This window comes from Hesperophylax consimilis, chromosome 5, assembly GCF_061612785.1.
Source record: "Hesperophylax consimilis isolate HC1 chromosome 5, BYU_Hcon_1.0, whole genome shotgun sequence".
NCBI classification, from domain to species: domain Eukaryota; kingdom Metazoa; phylum Arthropoda; class Insecta; order Trichoptera; family Limnephilidae; genus Hesperophylax; species Hesperophylax consimilis.
Genome location: NC_142840.1, coordinates 37726337 through 37748062, shown reverse-complemented (window position 1 = coordinate 37748062; position 21726 = coordinate 37726337). Strand labels below are relative to the sequence as shown.

The 21726-nt window shown below is 34.5% G+C and overlaps 1 protein-coding gene across 2 annotated transcripts; it reads left to right on the top strand.

The window, feature by feature from the left end:
• Positions 1-1293: 1293 nt before the first annotated feature.
• Positions 1294-20744, top strand: LOC149423907 (D-3-phosphoglycerate dehydrogenase). Of its 2 annotated transcripts, none has more exons than XM_089632183.1 (8): positions 1294-1449; positions 10388-10537; positions 15846-15997; positions 16542-16761; positions 17903-18035; positions 19464-19579; positions 19843-19945; positions 20513-20744. In XM_089632183.1, the coding sequence occupies exons 2-8, from the start codon at positions 10400-10402 to the stop codon at positions 20632-20634; spliced, it is 984 nt and encodes a 327-aa protein (XP_089488309.1). In that variant the 5' UTR covers positions 1294-1449; positions 10388-10399; the 3' UTR covers positions 20635-20744. The 2 variants fall into 2 exon arrangements, with proteins under 2 accessions (XP_089488309.1, XP_089488308.1); XM_089632182.1 differs by having other exon boundaries at positions 1299-1449; positions 10384-10537.
• The last annotated feature ends 982 nt before the right edge of the window (positions 20745-21726 follow it).

Sequence of the window (21726 nt, the reverse complement as noted above, 5' to 3'; positions counted from 1 at the left end):
AGACGGTCACCAGACTTTGATCGGTAGAATGATATTTTGAATACAAACAATTAATTATTAGAAACGGAGAAGAAAAATTGTTGCAATATTTCTAATTCTAAACACATAGCTGTCGCTATTTATGAAAATGAAACACTTTGGTAATAATAAATCTCGGTTTTTATAATACCCAACCAAAAGAAGTTTGGTGGACAAATATAAATTATGGGCCAAAATTTGATTAATAAAAGCCTTAAATTGTTTAAAGGTTCTAGTTACAACTTTCGTTGTAATTTTATGAGATTTAAAACACAAATGAATTAGCAAAACAAAAACAGTTTTTCCAATAATATACTTTCTTCCACTATTTTAATTAAAAAAAAACAAATTAAGTACCTCGATTGTAGTTTTTATTTTGCAATAACATAATATAATGTATTTAATTTAAAAAAAAGTTTTTATTAAATTGAATTCGTGGTCGAGGGGTAAAGAGTATGACTCTCGACTAGCAAGCCGAAGGCAGCGGGTTCGAATCCTGGCGTGCACAAGTAAATTATATTTGATGCACTGGTGTTATTTCACCATTTATTAATTAAAAATAATCCATAGCATACTTTCTGCACGTTTCAGAGTGGAAGATACTTTTACTTTCGCCCTGGTGTAAGACGATTATTCAGAATTGAAACTTTGCTTGAAATGACTTTAGTCGTGTTTTGTGACCAAATCTAAATAGCCAAGTACCTCCCCCACCTTTATTTTCCCCATTTCCTTCCCTTCTCTACTACCTTCAGCCTCACAAGATACCCCAATTGGAAGTGTCATAGTCTCACTGGACCCAAACGGTTGGGAGCAGTCGTAACTCGTGTGCGGTATGTACATAAAGAAAGTATACCGTATAAAGATGAATTTATTTATATTTTACTTTAAAATTACGATTATTTCTGAGATAAATTGACTGGGTTACACGTTACATGAATGTTTCTTAGCCAGACAAGTTAGTTTCAGAAGTCGCTGAACTCGACCAACAATTTAATGATAGGTCCTGATAATTCCTTGGGCGGGAACCAAGCGAGATAAATTTCGGATGGGTTTAACTGGTTTTTTCGTTGCCACGGTCCAAGAAGATTGGTACAGAATCTAACTGCAAAAATATGGGCACCTATTCAACATAAGATGGGACTCGAAAACTATATTGAATACTGTTCACTCATTTATGATTAGGTGCCTCTTTTTGCTGCAATTTGATGTTTAATCGGGATCGTATGAATGCTTGGTTTTAGGCTTGACGGCTTGCTGGCTTGACTATACAATTTTATTGGTTCAATTGTTTGTGTTGTCAGTCGGGTCGTCTGGAGATTGCTATAGTCATTAGTCTGCCTTTACAATATTAATAATAAATTTGTTTTAGTCAAGTGTGAGATTCGAAGTGCGTTGGACGTATTCTTGTTTTCAGTTGTTTTGTTGACTCAGGTAACATTTATTTGTTCTTGTTTGTTTGAGCTGGCGTGAAATTATATTGTTGTTTAGTATTCAATACTGTTGTTGAAGCATGCCTGTTCTCATTACAATAGCCGGCTTATTATACTTGCAGATTGCGTGTTGTAAATTATAAAGCAAGCGGTCAAAGTTACTAAAATCTTCGACAATAATAATCAACTAATATAATCATTATTTTTCTATTCGGAATTAAGTCAGAAAGGTTTTTGTTTATAAATTCTCATAGGACAGTAGTTTGATATGTAGGTACTAATCATCATTTTCGCCAATTATGTATTTATTGCTATGAAAGTGAGGAAAAAGTTCTTTCAGATTTAAGAATCCTTGCGTCGGTTTTATAAAAAGACTAGCTGACGTGTACCCGGCGTTACTAGAGGTTATCCTTAGGAGATACACATATACCACCAAGGACTTTTCTGTAGGCCTTTTTAAGATATACAATTCCGTAGTACATTATTTTGGTGTATCTCGTAAGGTTTAGACAGCGTTGGCAATGTAGTGACCGAAAATATATTTTTACGACTTGATCATAAAACATCGAATTTTCTATACTTTCTATAAATATAATATGCAAGTATCATATATGTAAACCTTCCGGAAGAAATTTTCTAAATGATAGTGAAAACCATATCAAAATCCGTTGCGTAGTTTAGAAGAACGAAGAGCACAAACAAACAGACGTGGATAGCGACTTTATTTCATACGATAATAGGTTGTTTTTTATTTCGTAATATGTTCTGATTATTTTACTTATTTTTTATGATAATTATTCGGGATCACTGGTCACGTTTACCATGAACCTTTTTAAAAATAAAACCTTTTGACTCACCTTAATAACTATAAAGTGCAACTAACTGCATTCGAGAAATTTTAATTTTAAAATTCTAATTTATATGATCATTCTCTTTCGCTGTATGGGATGACAGCCATTTACAATAAATTAATTAAGCGTGGCCAGCGATCCCGAATATAAACCTTTTTTATTTGTGCCCGGAACATTTATTTGAGCCCCGCTATACGGCTCCTACCAGATTATGATGTTTCCCGTAGCAGAGTGAAACCGGTTTGGAGCCAGATAAATATCTAAGTGGAACGAAATTATGAGTTTTTTATCACAATAATTTTACTAGGGCATTCTACCATATTTAAGTTGAATTACGCTTGTTGAATGTTATTCATAAATAAATTAAAATTTTAACTACTTATGTTTTCCGTGATAAGCGTTTTGGAGGACAAAGTTACACGACTTTTTGTCACGATTAAGTCATAGTAGTTACATGTGTGTTATTTTCTTAACCCCTTACTAATAATCTTTTTTTTTTAATTTTACACAACTGATAAACAACCGTCTTCCATACTTCCATGCATTAATGTTTGTTTAACGGTTGTGTAAAATTTAAAACGCCTTTATTAGCAAAGCCCTTAATATATTTTAAAAATCAGACTGTATATGTTTGTGTTCGAAAAATCTGCGTGAAGCGCGGGAAACGTCGGGATCAGCTATAAATTATCTATTAATATTTACATATATAAATAAGAGTCCCGGTGTGGCTTGGTTTTTTATACAAGTCTACAGTTTTATTCCAGTTATTATCGAAATTTCGCACAATTGACCTGCAAAATGAGAGGACTTATCTCTTGTTCTCTATAACTAATTTGAGTTTTATATTTAAATTATTTTACACTATTTCATACTAACTGACAAAGACAATTTCTTGGTAAAGGTTCGATAACTTAGTTTTGTTCATACCGAAATGGAATTGACAGATGGAGAACGAAAGGAAATAGATTAATGCGGAGAAATAGGATGCTATGTATGCTTGTGCGATGCATTACTGAAAAGCGTAATAAGAACATGACATTTTTAAAAAGGTGTGCAAGGAGAATAAATGAACCCAACCTAAATAAATGAAGAAATTTGGTTGAAAATTAGAACGATGTATGAAAAATACTTGTTACTTATCTACCTAATATTGTTAACTAACTAACTAACTAACTAGGCAGAGAGGACCCAAACAACTCGGTCTTGACACACGCTCCTTGCCTCATACACATTCATACATCGTCTCATACATACTCATCTATTATTCTGACTCTTGACATGGCCAGACTCAAGTATCTGATTCACTTGGTCGTTCCATCTCTTCCTCGGGCGCCCCCGACTTCTGCTACAATACCATGCCATAATTACAATATTGCGGTTTTTTAACTACTTAAATTTATCTTCGGGAGCGATCTCCGTGCACGTTTATCGAGTGCATTTAAAATGTAATGAATTTAATTATATTTATTAAATTCTAGTTTTTTGAGGACAGGCCCGAACCACTGGAATCCAACCAGAATCCAGTTGGAATATTTCACTAACAATAAAACGTATTAGAATAGTTTATGGTTTGTGTATCTATGACACTATGACGATATTAAACGTAAGTACTAATTTCGGCTGTTGGTGCATTTGTAAATAAAATAAACTAACTTTTAATTTAAAAGATTGGAACCACTTGTCATAAATCAGACAAGCGATAAAGTAGGTACCAACATTATTTAACGAATCAGTAAATTCATGATTTTATTTTCATTAAATTATAATATTCTTTAGTAGAAATGCGTATTTGTTTTGTTTGAATTGTCAACAGACCTAAATTTGTCAAATTGTCAAAATAATTAAACACGAAGAAAATGAAATGATTTACTAGGGAAATTTTAATAAGATTGTAAATGGATTTCCACTTTCTCAGGGCGCTGATAATACCTAATACCCATAGACATGAATATTAGTAGACCTGCCCTAAAGCATCGATGACACGGAGCTAGTTTACGAGCTGCTAGTCGACGAGTCTAGCGAGTAAGCGAGTTAGCGAGTGTCGATGACACACAAAACTTTCCACTCGCTCAGTAGCGAACTAGCTAGCGAGTTGGAATCACGTGTTATTTTGCGTGACGTGTTGTTTGCATTCTATCGTTTATTTTTTTTAAGTTGAAAAATGAAGTGGAACACGCGTGATATTACAGAGTTTCTCAACATCTACGAACAATACCCTATTTTATGGAATATAAAAGACAAAGAGTATTGTAACACAAAAGTAAAGGATGAAATTTTCAAATACCTCTTAATTAAACTTAACGAAAAACAACTAACTGTCGGTATGGATGTGAAGCAACTGAAGACAAAAATAAAATCAATAAAATACGTATACAGACAAGAAATAAATAAAATTGAAAAATCCAAGTTTTCGTTGTAAATCCTTCTTGATAGCATAAGCTAAGATAACTACTGCCGCGCGAACTACTTCCGTTGACATTTTTTGCTGACTGCCAAAACGCAAAGATACTCGCAACTAGTTACTAGCAGCGATGATGACACATGGCTAGTTAACTAGCTTATAAGCCAACACGCCAGCGAATGGCGAGTAAATTAGCCCGTCTTTCTATTTTACTCGCTGCTTTTTTACAATCGGATAGTCAACTAGCAGATTGTAAAAAAGCCGATGACACGGGGCTAGTTTACAAGCTGCTAGCGAACTCGCTGGCTTGTAGCTTGTAAACTAGCCCCGTGTCATCGATGCTTAAGTGATTAAAAGCGTATTATCCCCACTCCCCATACCAGTTCCATTGGAGAATAAGGTTGTCTTTTTTGGTAACTCTTACTCTACTCGGCTATAAAAAATAAAAGGATTGACTTAAAATTTCTTCCGTTTTCCAATTAATTTATTAGTATTTAATCTCAGTTTCAGACAAAAACATACTGTTAAATAAGCGTAGTATTGTACAGTAGAATCATTTGAAAGAGATTATTGCTTTTGCAGTGATGTACTACATCTTGCAGGGTAAGAGAGGACTGCGGGCAGGTGTTACAAACTATTTCGAACCAATTTGAACCACTATCGGTTTGCACAAATACATCCAAACACCCGCTCTTTAAAAAGATTTGCTTTTACATCTGCAGCTTTTAGTGTAATAACCATAGACATATGAATATTAGTAGACCTGCCCTAAGTGATTAAAAGCGTATTATCCCCACTCCCCATACCGGTTCCATTGAGCCGGCTGGGCTCGCATATGGCCTCAAGTGAAATTTGAAAATGTGACGTCATTATTCTTGTGCGAACTATGGTCGAGGCATCATCGGTTCATTTTACGAAATAACACGGCAAAATGTTGACCTAATGCTATGAAAACTTGTAAAAATAGATGTGAAAAAGAGAATAAACCCAATTGTCGTATTACATTCCATATATAAGCATTATTTTACTTTATTTTAAGCATATTCACATCGTATAATATAGATCAGTTTTAGAAACATATACTATCACACCGAGAAACGTCTGGACGCGAAACACAAAGCTGGTTGGTTGCTGGGAAGTAAATTATGAACATTTATAAAAGTGTCTTAACTAAATACTTAAACGAAATATTCGACTCTGAAAATAGAACCGAATTTTTTTGCCGAATTTGGACTTCGCAAATTTGTTCATAACGTGGCGAGTAATTTGCGCTCCCATGTAAAAATGTCTATTCATTCAAAAGCAGGTTTTACTTTTAAGAAGTAAATGGTGATATTATAATGCGAGATGCCTATTTACTGTCAGATTGATTTATTGACGAATCACAGTCAGCCTTACTCCCTTCGTTCTTCAACAGTTGATTTTACCCCTCGCCATTATCTTCTCGTCTATTAATTCCTATGTCTGTGCTAATACCTAATAATCATAACTCATGACCCTTGAGATTATTTTTCACAAAAAACGGCGCTACACAAAAATATCATTCGAATTATATTATTGATCACAGCTATCACCGGAGATCGAATTTGAAGTTGCGTTCATTACACGCGGAACAAGCAAATGGTTTTTCTCGGAATTTCAGAAATTTAACTCCACACTGAACAAGCGAATGGTTCGAAATGCGTCAGCAGATGAATCCAAAACTGGAGTTTTAACATTCGAAAGACATAACTGATTTTAACTTAAGGCGAAGCTTACTGCTAAATCACTATTTTGATTAATCTTTATAACGAATCGGTGTACATTACGAATACCAAAAATAAGCTTTAGATAAGTTGAAGGTTTTGTTATCGTTGCGTTTGAGTAGAATACAGTTGGTCGGGTGGTTATAGCGCAATACATTGGTCCTAGGGCCTGGACCGACATAGCTTCTCCCACCCTCGCTTCTCATACCTCCACGCGGTGACCAACGGGCAACGGACTGGAGGGTGAAGTTGATGGTAACAATACGGCTAAAGTGAGAAGCAGTGAGCGTCTGTTCCGCATGTTAGTGGCGGCTCACAAATGGTGGGTGTGGCAACTCGACATATTCGGGTACTAGTCGCATACACCATATCTAATGGGTATCCAGGCTCATTAGTTTAATCCGATAATTGACCATAAACGGGCAATGATAGCGGATCCAGCCCTAGTTAGTTGGGTCACTCTGGTTCCACGTCTGACGACCATCGGTGGATAAAAACCATAGTCAATCAACCAAAGCTTCATGGAAAAACATACGCAAAGATGCACTACCCTGTCTGGCAGCGAGGGGGAATCTCTCCTCGGTGATCCAGAGACTGACATTATGTTAGGGTCAGCTTGCAGGACTCCAGGGGCAAGCAAAATGAAGCGGAGGAAAGCCAGTCGTTCTGGGTTTGAAAAGATAAGAGGCATTACTTGGAATCTGGGAACGCTTACAGCAAAGCTCACGCATTCGTGGTAGCCTGGGTGTCACTGACATAAACAGTAAGCTAGAGGAACGACAGTTAAGATGGTATGGGCACATAAGACGGAGACCACCAGACCACACAGTGAAGCAGGCAATGTCTATAGAGCTTCAAAGACAGTCATCCAGAGATAGACCAAAGAACTCCTGGATGACCCAATGCTCCAAAATCCTACAAAGAAACGGCCTAGATGAAAGCGACACTCAGAACCGAAGAAGCTATAACCTGAGAACGAGAAGAGCCGACCCCAACAGCCTACCTAGGCAATGAGTTGGGATAGTGCTAGGAAGAAGAAGCGTTTGAGTAGAATACAAATAAAAAATAAATTACTCAATAAAAAATATAAATGTAAACTACTTAAAAAATATTTTTTAAATAGAAATGCATGAACGCCTAAACGAAACAACTTAAAAAAATACAGTATTATAGCTAAGATTATCTGTGACAGTTTCACTTGATTAATTATTTTGCTTTCTTATAAAATTATTTACAAAATAAATAAAAAAAACCAATTTGTGCTTGAAATCGAACGTTTCTAGACTCCGTTTGTCAAGCGATTTTAATGCATATTACCCACAATATAAGGTATACCAAGTGAATCTTTGTGCTAATCTTTGAGCACATGAAAATTCACGTTATGAAAATAAAAAAATTCACGTTATGAATTTAGGAAAATTGATTAATGATTAATAAAAAAATAAATATATATATAAACAAAATTTAATATTTAAAAAAAAATACATATCCTCTAAAGTTATATTATCCGCTTCCCAATATGTGCTAATATGCGTTTATTGTTGTTGCATTTTATGTACCCATTTCATACAAGATTGCCAGCTCGGTCTTTGAACAATTTACTACCAGTACCTACTGTACCTACCTACTATTATTTCGTACCTAATAAGTACATTTTTATTTTTATATCTTATTTTTTCTAAGTTTAATAACTATTATATTATTTAAGTTATATTTTTATTTTTTAGTTTGTAATTAAATTTCTTATTTTCTTAATTATATAGTGTTGTCAAATTTATCATCTAGTTTTATAGCTATTTGTTAATTTTTAGCTACATCAACTAATGAAATTTTACAACCTATAAACCATAATGACTCACAACACTCCCCAACTCAAACACGAGAAATAATTTCTCAATTGAGTTGGGCAATTTGTTGTTAAAAATTTCTAATTTTTTCGCAATCAGCCTCGAAATATCTACATTTGTAAATTATTGTAATGTGTTTGTATATTCAATAAAAAAAATGAAAATGGTTTCTTCCGAGCATCCTTTTTGCAGCACACAATCTGCATTTTGGATTTTATTTTCATTAAATATGCGTTAGCTGATGAATACACAACAGGAATTTTATCGTTACATTCTGAATACAACATTAGTTTTAATAAAATAAAATACTTTTTTGTTTTAAAACCACGATATTTATTAATTTAAGAACCGACCGGTTTCGCTTTACTTAAGCATCATCAGGGTACAAATTAATACTAAACAAGAAGTACATAATGTGTGCATATATATAACAAAATATAGAGGGAGACAACATGATACAAATATAAGCAACACAAAGACGGTCATAAAATACATTAACATAAGTGCACAAGTAATGGAAAAACAGCCAGATAATTATGTAGACTAATGGTTATACCAATAAATCGGGAGAAACAAAGCATCAACTGGCATGGTGGTAAGGAGGTAAGGAGAACTGGGATTTTTTTTAATGGGTTTATTGGAAACAGACCTAATATTAGACTACTTGATATGTCTAATTGATTATTAAGTATCTGACTTTTGGTTTTTACAGCTTTTTTAATTTCTAGTGCCTCTAAGTTGTTTAGTCTGTTATCATGCCCGTTTTTATGTAAGATGTTAGCACCGGTGCTATGACAGAATGTATGATCTTTATCGATCAAATGATTTGCGAATTCGGAAAAACCGTTATTGTTTAATAATACTCCGACTCCGACTCCGACAATAATAAACCTTTGAGAAGTTAATATTTAACATAATAATAACGGCCGATTTTGTTTTGTTTGTGGTAAAGGAAATGAATAATAAGTAATGATGAAATAAACCTATAAACAATATAAGATTGATTATGTACTGTGCGTAAATTTACATACGTACTTAGACACGTAACTGATGCAATCGAAAACGATATTATACAGGATTTTCCAATAAGAGGTGTTATTTTGAATAGCCCGTTATTTCGGTAGATGTTACTTTTGAAGCTGTCATTTTTTGACATTTGACAAGTAGAAACTACGCCATTGATAAAAATGGAACGATACACGCTTCACAACGCATTGAAATTATTAAAATTCTCTTGAGTGAATCAAATGCAAATCATCTTGAGTGATGAGGCCCATTTCCACCTCGGTGTCTTCGTCAACAAGCAAAATTGTCGCATCTGGGGCTCGGAAAACACAAGAGTTATTGTTGAAAAGCCTCTCTTTCTTCAATGTGTGACTTTTTGGTGCGGTTTATGGTCCGGCGGAGTCATTGGACCTTACTTTTTCGAAAATGATGCTGGAGTAACAGTTACGGTGAATGGATTGCGCTATCGAGATATGATTAATGATTTTTTATGGCCGGAATTGGATTGTATTGATCTGGACAACGTTTACTTTCAACAAGACGGCGCAACGTGCCACACAAGCAACGAAACCATTGATCTTTTACCATTGAATATCAAAATAACACCTCTTATTGGAAAACCCTGTTCTTCTTGCACTAGGTTTAGTGAATATCGTTAGGATGTCATTACAAAGTTTAGTGTCAATTTCAATTTATATTTTTTCAACTTTTGAATTCAGACACGTATGCTATCTCAAAAGTTGCGTCTTGAAAAGAAAATAAAAACGGCATTTAAATTTATTTAAAAAAACTGTTATTAGCTCGCTAAAACGCCTTGAAATTCACATGTGACAAAGGTTCCGTTTTGTTTTTTGACATTTGAAAGGTTCTCGTTGAACGCCGATTCTAGGTGCGTTTTAGCTTACGACAAACTTAACAACATGATAGTTGTCCTCTTCTGCTGATCACAATTTGTTCAAAAGCTGAACTAATAATCGGCATTTAAAGGGAACCTCTCAACTGGTCATTTGATGACAATGTCACATTTGATTTCTGTAAAACAACCGGTAAATATAAAAATTACAAAATGTTTTTTATTTGTTTCAGATAAAATTAAGCAACGATGGTCAAGGTCAATATTGTATCCGTCCTCATCGCTGATGCCGTGGATCCTAAATGTGCTGAACTCCTGGAGAAGCATGGCATTAAGTGCACCACTAAAACTAAGTTGAAGAAGGAAGAACTTCTTGAGGAAATTAAGGTAAATATTTCAAATCTGTTATTTAATTGACATAATATCTGTGTATCTAAGTGCAAGGGACGCCCAGACAAGGGAACTACACGGCATCCAAGTCTTGTTTTTCAGAAGTTGGGCGTGTGATAATACAGAGCCAGTTTCTTTAATAATACATAACTTTCATCATTCTAAGCTACAAGCCAAAAATATATTCTTAGTTTATTCTTGGTATACCTTATATCGTAGGTAATAGGCATTAAAATCGCTTGATAAACGGAGTCTAGAAACGTTCGATTTCAAGCAAAAAACTGGTTTTTATTTATTTTTTAAATAATTTTATAAGAAAGCAAAAAAATTAATCAATATCAATCAATCAAGTGGAACTGTCACAGATAATCTTAGCCATAATACTGTATTTTTTAAAAGTTGTTTCCTTTATGCGTTCATACGTTTCTACTGAAAAAAAAATTAGTAGGTTGCATTCACATTTTTTATTGAGTAATTTTTATTTTTATTCCTATTCTACTTACGCGAAGCGATAGGAAAACCTTCAATTTATCTAAAGCATATTTTTTGGTATATGTTCACCAATTCGTTATAAAGTTTAATCAAAATAGTGATTTGGCATTAAGCTTCGCCTTAGGGTGCCGCCACACTATTTAGTTCAGCATTTACTTTTGGTTCGGAGCCGGACCTCACTTAGTACCTGAAAAATCCTATTATTAAGGCTGGCCGCATACATACGTTTTCCGTATTCGATTTCCGAATTCGTATTCCGTATTCGGACATCCGAATGCACGGAATCAGTAGAAAATACATTAACTGCCGCACACGTTCGTTTTAGTTCCGAACGGAACAAATTCCTTACGCACGTTCCGAATGCGAGCCGGCGCGTTCGGAGAAACCGAATGGAAAAAACCTAATGACGTCATGCGTAACGCAGCTATTGCATACACTTTGTTTGTGCCGACGCAAACGTTCGGAAATTTCTGTTCAGTAATTCAGTGTTGCCAACGGATCTTGACCTAATATCGCCGTTTCTCATACATAAGGTAGCGTAAAGTAGCCGAATTTGCTGTTAGGTGGGACATGTTTAAAATTGATGTTTTTACGTGAAAATAAAAATTTCGTGGGGGGGTGGCTAGAGAATTTCAAAAAAATAAAATTTGTTCCCAGAAAATAAACAAATTTCAAGAAAATAGGCTAGAGAATTTCGGGACATGTTTAAAATTGATGTTTTTGAAGTAGCTTAATTGGCGACCAGTCGCCTTTTAGATTTTTTCGGCGCCGATTCTCGCTCTGAGTAGCCTAAATGGCGATATATCGCCCTTGTTGGCAACACTGGTACTGACGTTTATACATTCCGAATGAAGAAAAACGAACGTTTGCGCTAGTCTCACGGAATTCCGAATACGGAAAACGAATTCGGAAATCGAATACGGAAAACGTATGTATGCGGCCAGACTTAATAACCGCGCGTCTGATAGATAGGTACCTATCAGTGCATTTAATACAGCACGGACTATATTATTAAAGATGGCGGTAGTTTTATCGATATTCCAATGCGAATAAAGGAGGTAGGTACTACAAAACTCCAACGCGCGTCGTCACTAATCCCACTGACATCAGTTCAGCTCTCATTCGTAATGGAATACATATAAGAAAACGGTGACTCGTTTATGTTATAAAGGAGGATCTTAGGCTGATGGTTGATGTTGTGTAACAATTATCGTTGGAGCACAATCTCTTCGTAACTATTGACCCAGTTGTTTTCATGAAATAAAGTTGATAACACACTTTATTTGTGTTTGCCATCACTTCTTTATCACTGTTGCTTGTTGCTTGGAGCAATCTGCGTAGGGATACATTATTTATTATTGTTTATTCAGAAAACGTAGGAATTTGGCAGTGAATTTTGTTTATGCAATAATTTAGTATCCAACTAATTGATAAGTGTTAAATAGAACAAATTGAAAAATTGTCTTTCAAATTGAAATTATTTACATCCTAGCAAACTAGCAAGTAAAGTTATCATAGATTGTTAAAATTATTTTTTTAAATGATTTATTTATTCAGTTGTTTTTACATTTGTATTTTACATAGTATCTTATAAAACTGAGTAGTATTCAGTTTGATTCTAAGAAATCTCAAATTAAACATACAGCATGAATATATCGCCCATAGAATGCAAAAGAAACGTAAGAAACGACGTTGGTCATTCCGCCGTTTCGTTAAGGCAAAAATCATTTTGGGCTGATATTTTTTTTTGCTTTTCTACGATATATTTTGATAAAAATGTGTTCCCGTATCTATCAGCTGTAGTAACGCGAAAATGGCACCTTTTACAACCTTTAACAAAATTAAATGCTTCATTCAGACTTTTGAGCATTGGAGACAAGAAATACATTTTTTTCGCCTGTAATCAGTTCTGCCTACTGATGTTTTTGGAATATTTGTATGAAATATTAAAAAAAATATGGACACAATATCAAAATACATCAAAATGATAAAATGCGGCTGGAACATTAGAGGCATCAAACACAATACAACAAAAAATTCGCCACCAAATATTCAGATTTTTAAATAATGTATATGAGAAAAACAACCTTTTGCACAAGTAATGAAGAAATTATCATAACCCAATTAGAATGCAGTTAATAACAACATCAGATGTACTCAACAAACACAGCAGAACTAATATGTACCATACACATATTCTTATACATACCAAAATAGCAACACATGTAAGGAACTTTAATGATCGCGAGTTGCGATTACGGTGAATATCGTCACTCGAAAACTATTTAAAAAGAAAGTTTGGCAAATTTATGAAGGTTAATTGTCCTCTTATCTCGAATGGATCTTGCAAGCGTTGAAAAATTTGTGATTCCAGACTAAAATCTTCGTCGCTAATTGTTGGCCAGCCATTTTTATTGTACTTTCTTGAGCTTTTTTCTAAAAAATTACTACTTGAATGTGTACTCATGCTTTCCGATGATTTTCCCAATGTAATTAATTATTCCGTTTTGTTACTAATTTTATATTGAACCACTATCCAATATATATATATACTGATTTCAGAAAAGCGTTTGATAAGGTTTGCCATAAAATTCTTGTTAGCAAACTGGCGAAAATTGGCATAATCGGTAACGTACTATCCTGGTTTAAAAATTATCTGTCTAATCGAGAGCTTACTGTCTGCACTAAAGGTCAACTGTCCTACACTTTTACAGCTACAAGCGGCGTGCCTCAGGGATCACATCTAGGACCCATTCTTTTCAACATATTTATAAATGACGTTACAAATGTATTTAAACGTGTCTTTATTTTGATGTTCGCAGATGATATGAAAATTTACCGAATTATTGACAATATTAATGACTGCTTATTATTACAATCAAATCTCATTAGCTTTTCTGATTGGTGTTTCCTAAATAAATTAACCCTTAATGTAAAAAAGTGCCAAGTCATGAAATTTTATAGGAAGAAAAACCCATTGATTTTCACATACTGTATGAATAATCAAGTCTTAGTATCTGTACCCGAAATAAAAGACCTGGGGATAATATTTGACACCAAATTAAAATTTATCTTCCACATTAACAATATAACCACTAAAGCGATGCAAATGTTGGGTTTCATATTAAGAACTTCAAAAGATTTCAAAAATTTAAAAACTTCAAAAATATTGTATTCATCCATTGTCAGAAGCCATTTAGAATTCAACTCAACCATTTGGAATCCATTTTACAATATTCATGAAAAATCTATCGAGCGAATCCAACATAAATTTTTACGAAACATAAATTATAGATTAGGTATTTCTATTGAAAACATTAACTTCACCTCACTGTTGAAAGTCATGGGCCTTGCCACATTAAAAGAAAGAAGAATATGTTCTGATCTCTTTTTTCTTTATAAAATTGTTAATAACATGTTTGACTTCCCTGAACTCCTTAGGTTGATCGACTTTCATGTGCCTAGTAGAACGGTTCGTCAGAAGGTACCTTACCATTGTAACATTGCAGGTACCAAAGCAGAAATAAATTCAGTAATGAACCGACTACACAGTGCAGGGAATAAATATTGGGTGAACACTAACGGTACTGAATGTCTATCAGCCTATAAACACATTATTATTAAATCTGTATGTCAAATATGAACTTGGCAAACATTAAACGGAGTATGTGCGAACTATTTCTACCACTCTGCAAACTATTTTTATACTTTCCTGTAATCATTATCATCGATTTGGAGGATTTTGGCAGATTTTCTATTTTTCATCTCAATTATTTGTACCTATATTTTGTTAACTCGGATTTTTTTTTATATAACCTATATTTATCATATAAGATATAAGATCTGTATAATTAAAAAAATATATAGATACATAAATAAAGATGTACATTATTATCTGTAAAAGCCCTATGGACGTTTAAATAAATAAAATAAATAAATAAGTAAAAGTCTGAATAGTTAAAAACATTAAAATAAATTTGTTTAAAGCCTGAAGGGTTAAAAATTTGGTTAAAAGCCTGAAGGGTTAAAAATATTAAAATAAATTTCTCTAAAAGCCTGAAAGGTTAAAATTATTAAAATAAATTTCTTTAAAAGCCTGAAAGTTTAAATAAATTATTATAAATTTTGTTAAATGTTAAAAATAAGCCGGGTTAAAAATATTAAAATAAATTTTTTTAAAAGCTTTATGGGTTAAGAATTTAAAGGTAAATATGGTTAAAAGCCTGGAGGGTTAGAAATATTAAAATAAATTTGTTTAAAAGCGTGAAGGGTTAAAAATAATATAATAAATTTGGTTAAAAGCCTGAAGTGTTAAAATATTATAATAAATTTGTTATAATTGCAAATAAATACTTTATATTATTCAAAATTAAAAAGAAATTGATCTTATATTTGAAATTCAGAATTAACAACATCACCTTGCAACTAATTGTTGTATTATTTTTGAGTTTTATAGTATCTCATATAAATAAAAATCGGTTATGTTTATCCGAGACACTATTTAGGTTACAAACCAATTCATTAGAACGTTGTGATCATTTAAAAAGGTAGCTGCCAAAAATATGGGAAAAATTAGTTGCAAGATGATAATCCTGAATTTAAAATATGAGATCCACAAATACGACAATTATTAACAACTAAGTCCCAATGGTCGAGTATTTAAGATGCAGTCCCGGTAAGACAAGAGATTCTGAGCTCGATTCCTAGTTGTTACCGTTATCTTTATATTTTCTGTGTATTGTTCTGTTTCATGTTTAGTTTAGATTTATTGGTATTATCTTCTTCTTCAATGTTTATTTTGTTGTTGTTCCAGAACCACGATGCCCTGATCGTCCGCTCCAGCACCCAGGTCACCAAGGAAGTCTTGGAAGCAGGAGACAGACTGAAGGTGGTGGGAAGGGCCGGAGCGGGAGTAGATAACATCGACTGCAATGCTGCCACAGCCAGAAAGATTATCGTACTCAAGTAAGACCCGGTGAATCAATTGATTTTAAGCTCGGCTTGTTTGGAATATCGAGCTTAGTGCGGATTAATTTTATTATATCATTCCACGCACTTATGTAGGTTTGTACAAACCACAACATACTTTGAACACATCACCATTACATATTTCACTGCCACTTCTAGTCTGAAGACCCAAAAGACTTGAAAAACCCTTGACGTAGTGCAGAAACAGGTAGTCTATTTGATAGAGTTGCTTGACGCCACTTGTATTGCAGTAAATTCAAATCTCCCGGTGGAAAACAAACTTCAAGCTATGTCACGGCTTTCTAACCAATCAACTGTCTAACCCTCGATGAGCCAAACTTGTTAAATATATTTTCTATGATCCTTGATTGATACCATAATAGAGATTGTTCCGAATTGAGATTGTATGAACCACGATCCCGCAAACTCTGGCAATTTAAAAAGGTAGTATCCAACAAGGTCACCATCTTAGGAAGGAACATAACAAAGATGTTAAAACCGGACTTCTTGCACATTTATTAAATTGACTGTTATATTCCAGCACCCCTGGAGGCAACGCCATTAGCGCCTGCGAGCTGACCTGCTCCCTGCTGACCTGCCTGGCCCGCAAAGTGGTGTGGGCGGCGGCCGCCCTTCGCGCTGGTCGCTGGGAGCGCGCTAAGTACCTCGGCCAGGAGGCTCAGGGCAAGACTCTGGCCGTGCTGGGGCTCGGCAGGGTGGGTCGGGAGGTGGCCATCAGGATGAACGGCTTCGGAATGAGGGTAATTCCATCATATGTGTCTCCAAAATGGGAGCTCTTTAAATAAGCACCATATTTTCAGTAGATAACCGTTCTATATTATCTATACAGGGTGTATCGGCACTAACCCGACAAACTTTAACCAGCTATTCCTTAGCACATTTGGAGTAAAAAATGTTATGGGCACTTTGCTGTCCGGTAGCATTTTTTTTTTCAATTAAAAACAAAAAAATTAAAAATTTCCACACTACATCACTGTCATTGGCATTGCTTTTCGTGTTCAACAGCTGTTATAAGCAAGTATGTCGAAAAGCGTCTTCGCTCTTTCGCACACACTAAATAATAATAGTTAAAAATGAGACGAATGTTGCCGTGCCATTTCGTTGTGATTGTAAAAGTGCGCCAATATAGGCACACACGTGCATTATTCAACGGAATTCGAATAAAATATTGCCAGATTGGTTTTCAAATTTTGACAAAGGATAAAACAGTGGTGACATGTGGTGAAAATATGAATAATAAATTTTTTATGAAAAAAAAACTTTACCGGACAGCAAAGTGCACATAAGATTTTTTACTCCAAATATGCTAAGGAATAGCTGGTTAAAGTTTGTCGGGTACGTGCCGATACACCCTGATACGTAATAGGACGTCAATGATGATGTGATGTTTCTGGAAAATTCACATAGGTTTATTGTTAAGTAGGTACGTACCTAAATGTTATAATGGTCTTTTACACAATATGGGATATTTTTTACATAAATGTCAAATATGACGTTTAATACATAAATAGTTCCCAATGGTCGAGTGGTTAAGATTTCTAGTTGTGATTGTTATCTTTTTTATTTTCTGCATCGTATTTTAGATTTCTTAATTTAGATTTATTAGTATTATTTTCTTCTTCAATGATATTTTACATTAGGGGTATAACCCACGGCCTTGCGTATGCAGTTAATTTAAAGAGATATACTTCTTCTCTTCACCATACTATATCAATCTATGTCATTCAATGTCCGTTGTCGTTAACTAATATTATTATTTGATTTGAGATTTTCACGGCCAAAAGTATTATAGTGATTTGTTTTTGGGCAACACATAAAGCGGAACATGGCGTAATACCCCAAAAACAAATCACTATAATATGATTATTTGTTCATTTTCAGGTTATCGGATACGATCCCATTGTAACGGCCGAAGATACCAAGAAGTACAACACAGAGAAGATGGAACTGAGCGAAATCTGGCCATTGGCTGATTACATCACAGTACACACACCTCTTATGCCATCCACAAGAAGTAAAAACTATTTTTTTAATCTACTTGTCCTTCTATTGTACAGGTAGTCTAGCACGGTTGGTCGATAAACCTCCATGTCAATACGATATTGACTGAATTAGTCCTATATGGTCAGTTAGCGATATTTGCTAGCACGGAGATAGACAAATTTTAGCGCAGCCTCCATAGTATCAGATAAGCTTTAACTGTCGATATACGCATCTTTTTAGATAATGTCATTCAGTCAATCAAAAGTACTGGCTTATTCGAATGGAATTGAACTAATGACGCTCATAGAATTGAAAGAAGTCGTATACACGGTGAGTTGAATCCGCTCGGGCCAATGACGCTGCATTAATTCGGGCTTGGAGAAGCAAAAGTTGTTCACATAACAAGTTGTGAATAAAAACCACTACCCAATAGCTATACAGGGTGTATCAGCACTAACCCGACAAAATTTAACCAGCTATTCCTTAGCACATTTGGAATAAAAAATGTTATGGGCACTTTGCTGTCCGGTAGCATTTTTTTTTCAATTAAAAACAAAAAAATTAAAAATTTCCACACTACATCACTGTCATTGGCATTGCTTTTCGTGTTCAACAGCTGTTATAAGCAAGTATGTCGAAAAGCGTCTTCGCTCTTTCGCACACACTAAATAATAATAGTTTAAAATGAGACAAATGTTGCCGTGCCATTTCGTTGTGATTGTAAAAGTGCGCCAATATAGGTACACACATGCATTATTCAACGGAATTCGAATAAATACTGCCAGACGGGTTTTCAAACTTTGACAAAGGATAAAACAGTGGTGACATGTGGTGAAAATATGAAAAATAAATTTTTTATGAAAAAAAAACTTTACCGGACAGCAAAGTGCACATAAGATTTTTTACTCCAAATATGCTAAGGAATAGCTGGTTAAAGTTTGTCGGGTACGTGCCGATACACCCTGTATATAATAACTCCCTTCGACGGCCAATGCATATTTAGGTTAGTATTTCAAATTAACACTGTCAATTTCTTAATATTTTAATGTAACTGTTTGACATTTCGGAATATCATTTCATGGACAATACCTTCAGTGTTCAGTGCCAGCGCATATTGATTTATTATTTATTACATTATCAATATCGGTCTAGTTATCGACAGCACAACCGTGCTCAAGAAATCGGCAGTTACGCCTATCGATCCGAAATTGTAAAGTTTTCAATTTCGCTGTTTCACCCCTTAGTGTTCCTTAGACCTCCAATTATTTTGATTTCCCGCTTCTCCTATTGATGTACTATATTTTCTTTCGGCTTATTCAATAATAGTTCTGGATTATTATTTTTTCGCCTTCAAAATTCCATCCAATTTCTATAGCAAATCAATGATAAATTAAAAACATCATTTATTGTAGTAGACACTAAATTAATATTTTTCGATAACAATGGAAAACCTTTTCAGATTTGATAAACGCTGATGTCCTTTCCAAGTGCAAACAAGGAGTCTGCATTATCAACGTAGGACGAGGAGGGCTAGTCAATGAAAAGGACCTCCTTGCAGGACTAAATAGTGGACATGTAAGGATTTCACCATTTACTTAACGTTTGACATACATACATCTGACACTGATCTCACAACTCCTACAAATACTGTCACTGTAATTAAAACTGTAACTAAAAAGACAGTGTCTTCCTTGAGAATCTCTGTAACTAAAAACACAGTGTCTTCCTTGAGACTTTCAATTAAGACTATATGTTTTAGTTACCGCAGAAAATGTTTTGTCATGTTTTATGTAGCCATTTGTTTTTGTTGAACTATTAATGATTTTCTCTTTTTCTAGGTTGGAGGAGCAGCTCTCGATGTGTTCGAGCAGGAACCACCAACAGATCCCATCACCCTTGAACTCATCCAGCATCCTTGCGTCATTGCTACTCCTCATCTTGGTGAGAGTCAATCATAATTAAAACAAACGTAAAAATGTTGATAATGTTGAAAACAAAATAGTTTACTGTAATTCCGACAGGTGGCTGAAATTTCCACTTCTGAACAGTCTTCTCTATTTCCATAAGAAATTCAATTGTTTGTCGCTAGATGGCACTAGTGTTGAGAATTAAACTACAACTAAACATTTTTCTTGAAATACTTGAATGCTAAATGTTTATATAAAGTCATTTGAAAGCGATGGAAAAAACTGAATTATAAACCTAAACTACGTAACCTATTTAACCTAGTTTATTTTTCATCACTATTCATGACTTCATTATCACTTTTTGAAAGTGTGTTGAATTGTCATTTTGGTGAGTTATCCTGCCACTGTACTTTATAGCTTGTCTGAATTCTCTACACAATCAGTTCCAATTATGAAAATAACACAAATTCAAAACGAATCAGAGTTCATTGAACCAGGGTTAGAATCACAGACAGACCAACATTATTGATGATGGATGATGATTTGAAAAATAAAAATTTGTTGAGAGAGATATTTTATAATCCTTTTTCTTATTTTTCAGGAGCGTCAACTGTGGAAGCCCAGATTAGGGTTGCCGTCGAGGTTGGTGAACAGTTCGTGACCCTGGCTAACCCAGAGAATCCCCTGGCACAGATCTGCGCTGTCAACCCTCAACTCCTCTGAGGCACCCCTGCCCAATGTTACATCTTCCAGGTTACTGAAATAGTAGCCTGTGGCGCACCAAGATGCTATTTTTTATGATTTTTTGAATAAAATTATACTCTATATTTTAATATTGTGAGTTTTATTAATATATTATATGTAGTCAGTATTATGTGGTGTCCTGAAGCTGGATCTTCCAGCAGTACATTGTAAGAAGTATCTAAGAAAAAAACCAATTTGTAAAAAACAAAGTTTTTTTAGCTTTATACTCACATCTATTTGAAAAAAAAAAGGTTTGACTGAGGATCGAACCTTCCTACCCAGAAACTGTAGTCAACAACTCTACCAACCTCGCCAAATGCTGATCGGGTAGGACTGACTTTTATTTCGTATAATTGTCAGTCTTCCACAGTCGAGGGGTAAGGCTCTCGCCTAGCAATCTGAATGTCGTGGGTTCAAATCATCTTTAACCCGGTGTGAATGAGGGGAGAAATTGTTACACCAGCCATGAGGCGGGTAGGAGATACCCCAAACTTTGATGCCGAATTTTTGATACCATAATTGTGTATCAAGTCTTTTTTTTACTTGAGATGTTAATAATAGTATCCATTCAACGAGATGGGTAAATAAAATACTACGTTTGATTGAAAAGCATTCTTTATTGTATATTTTCTATAAAAAAAGTACTAGTTTTGGTAGTACAACTTCATTGGTTAATCAACACAACTATAGTATCTTATAACTATAAATATAGAATCAAAGAACACTATAAATAACTATAACAATACTATAAAAATGTGACACCGAATACGAGGTCGGGTGTGACGTACCCTAGCCACCTTTGCACACGTGTATATCCGCACGACACTAAACAATACATCTCGCCCTTATTTCCAGTTATCATAACGTCGGGATTTGCATGGCAACATTAAAATTAAATAATCTGCGTTTAAAAACTTCTCGGGCATGACATACCCGACTCAGCCACGCCGGGTTAAAATCGTCTTAGGCGATTCACCTCTACTTGTAACATACGAAATCAAGCGAAATCGCGCACTCTTACACAGATGCTGATGAGGTTGAAAGACACCGACAACATTTTTTGATTAGTGC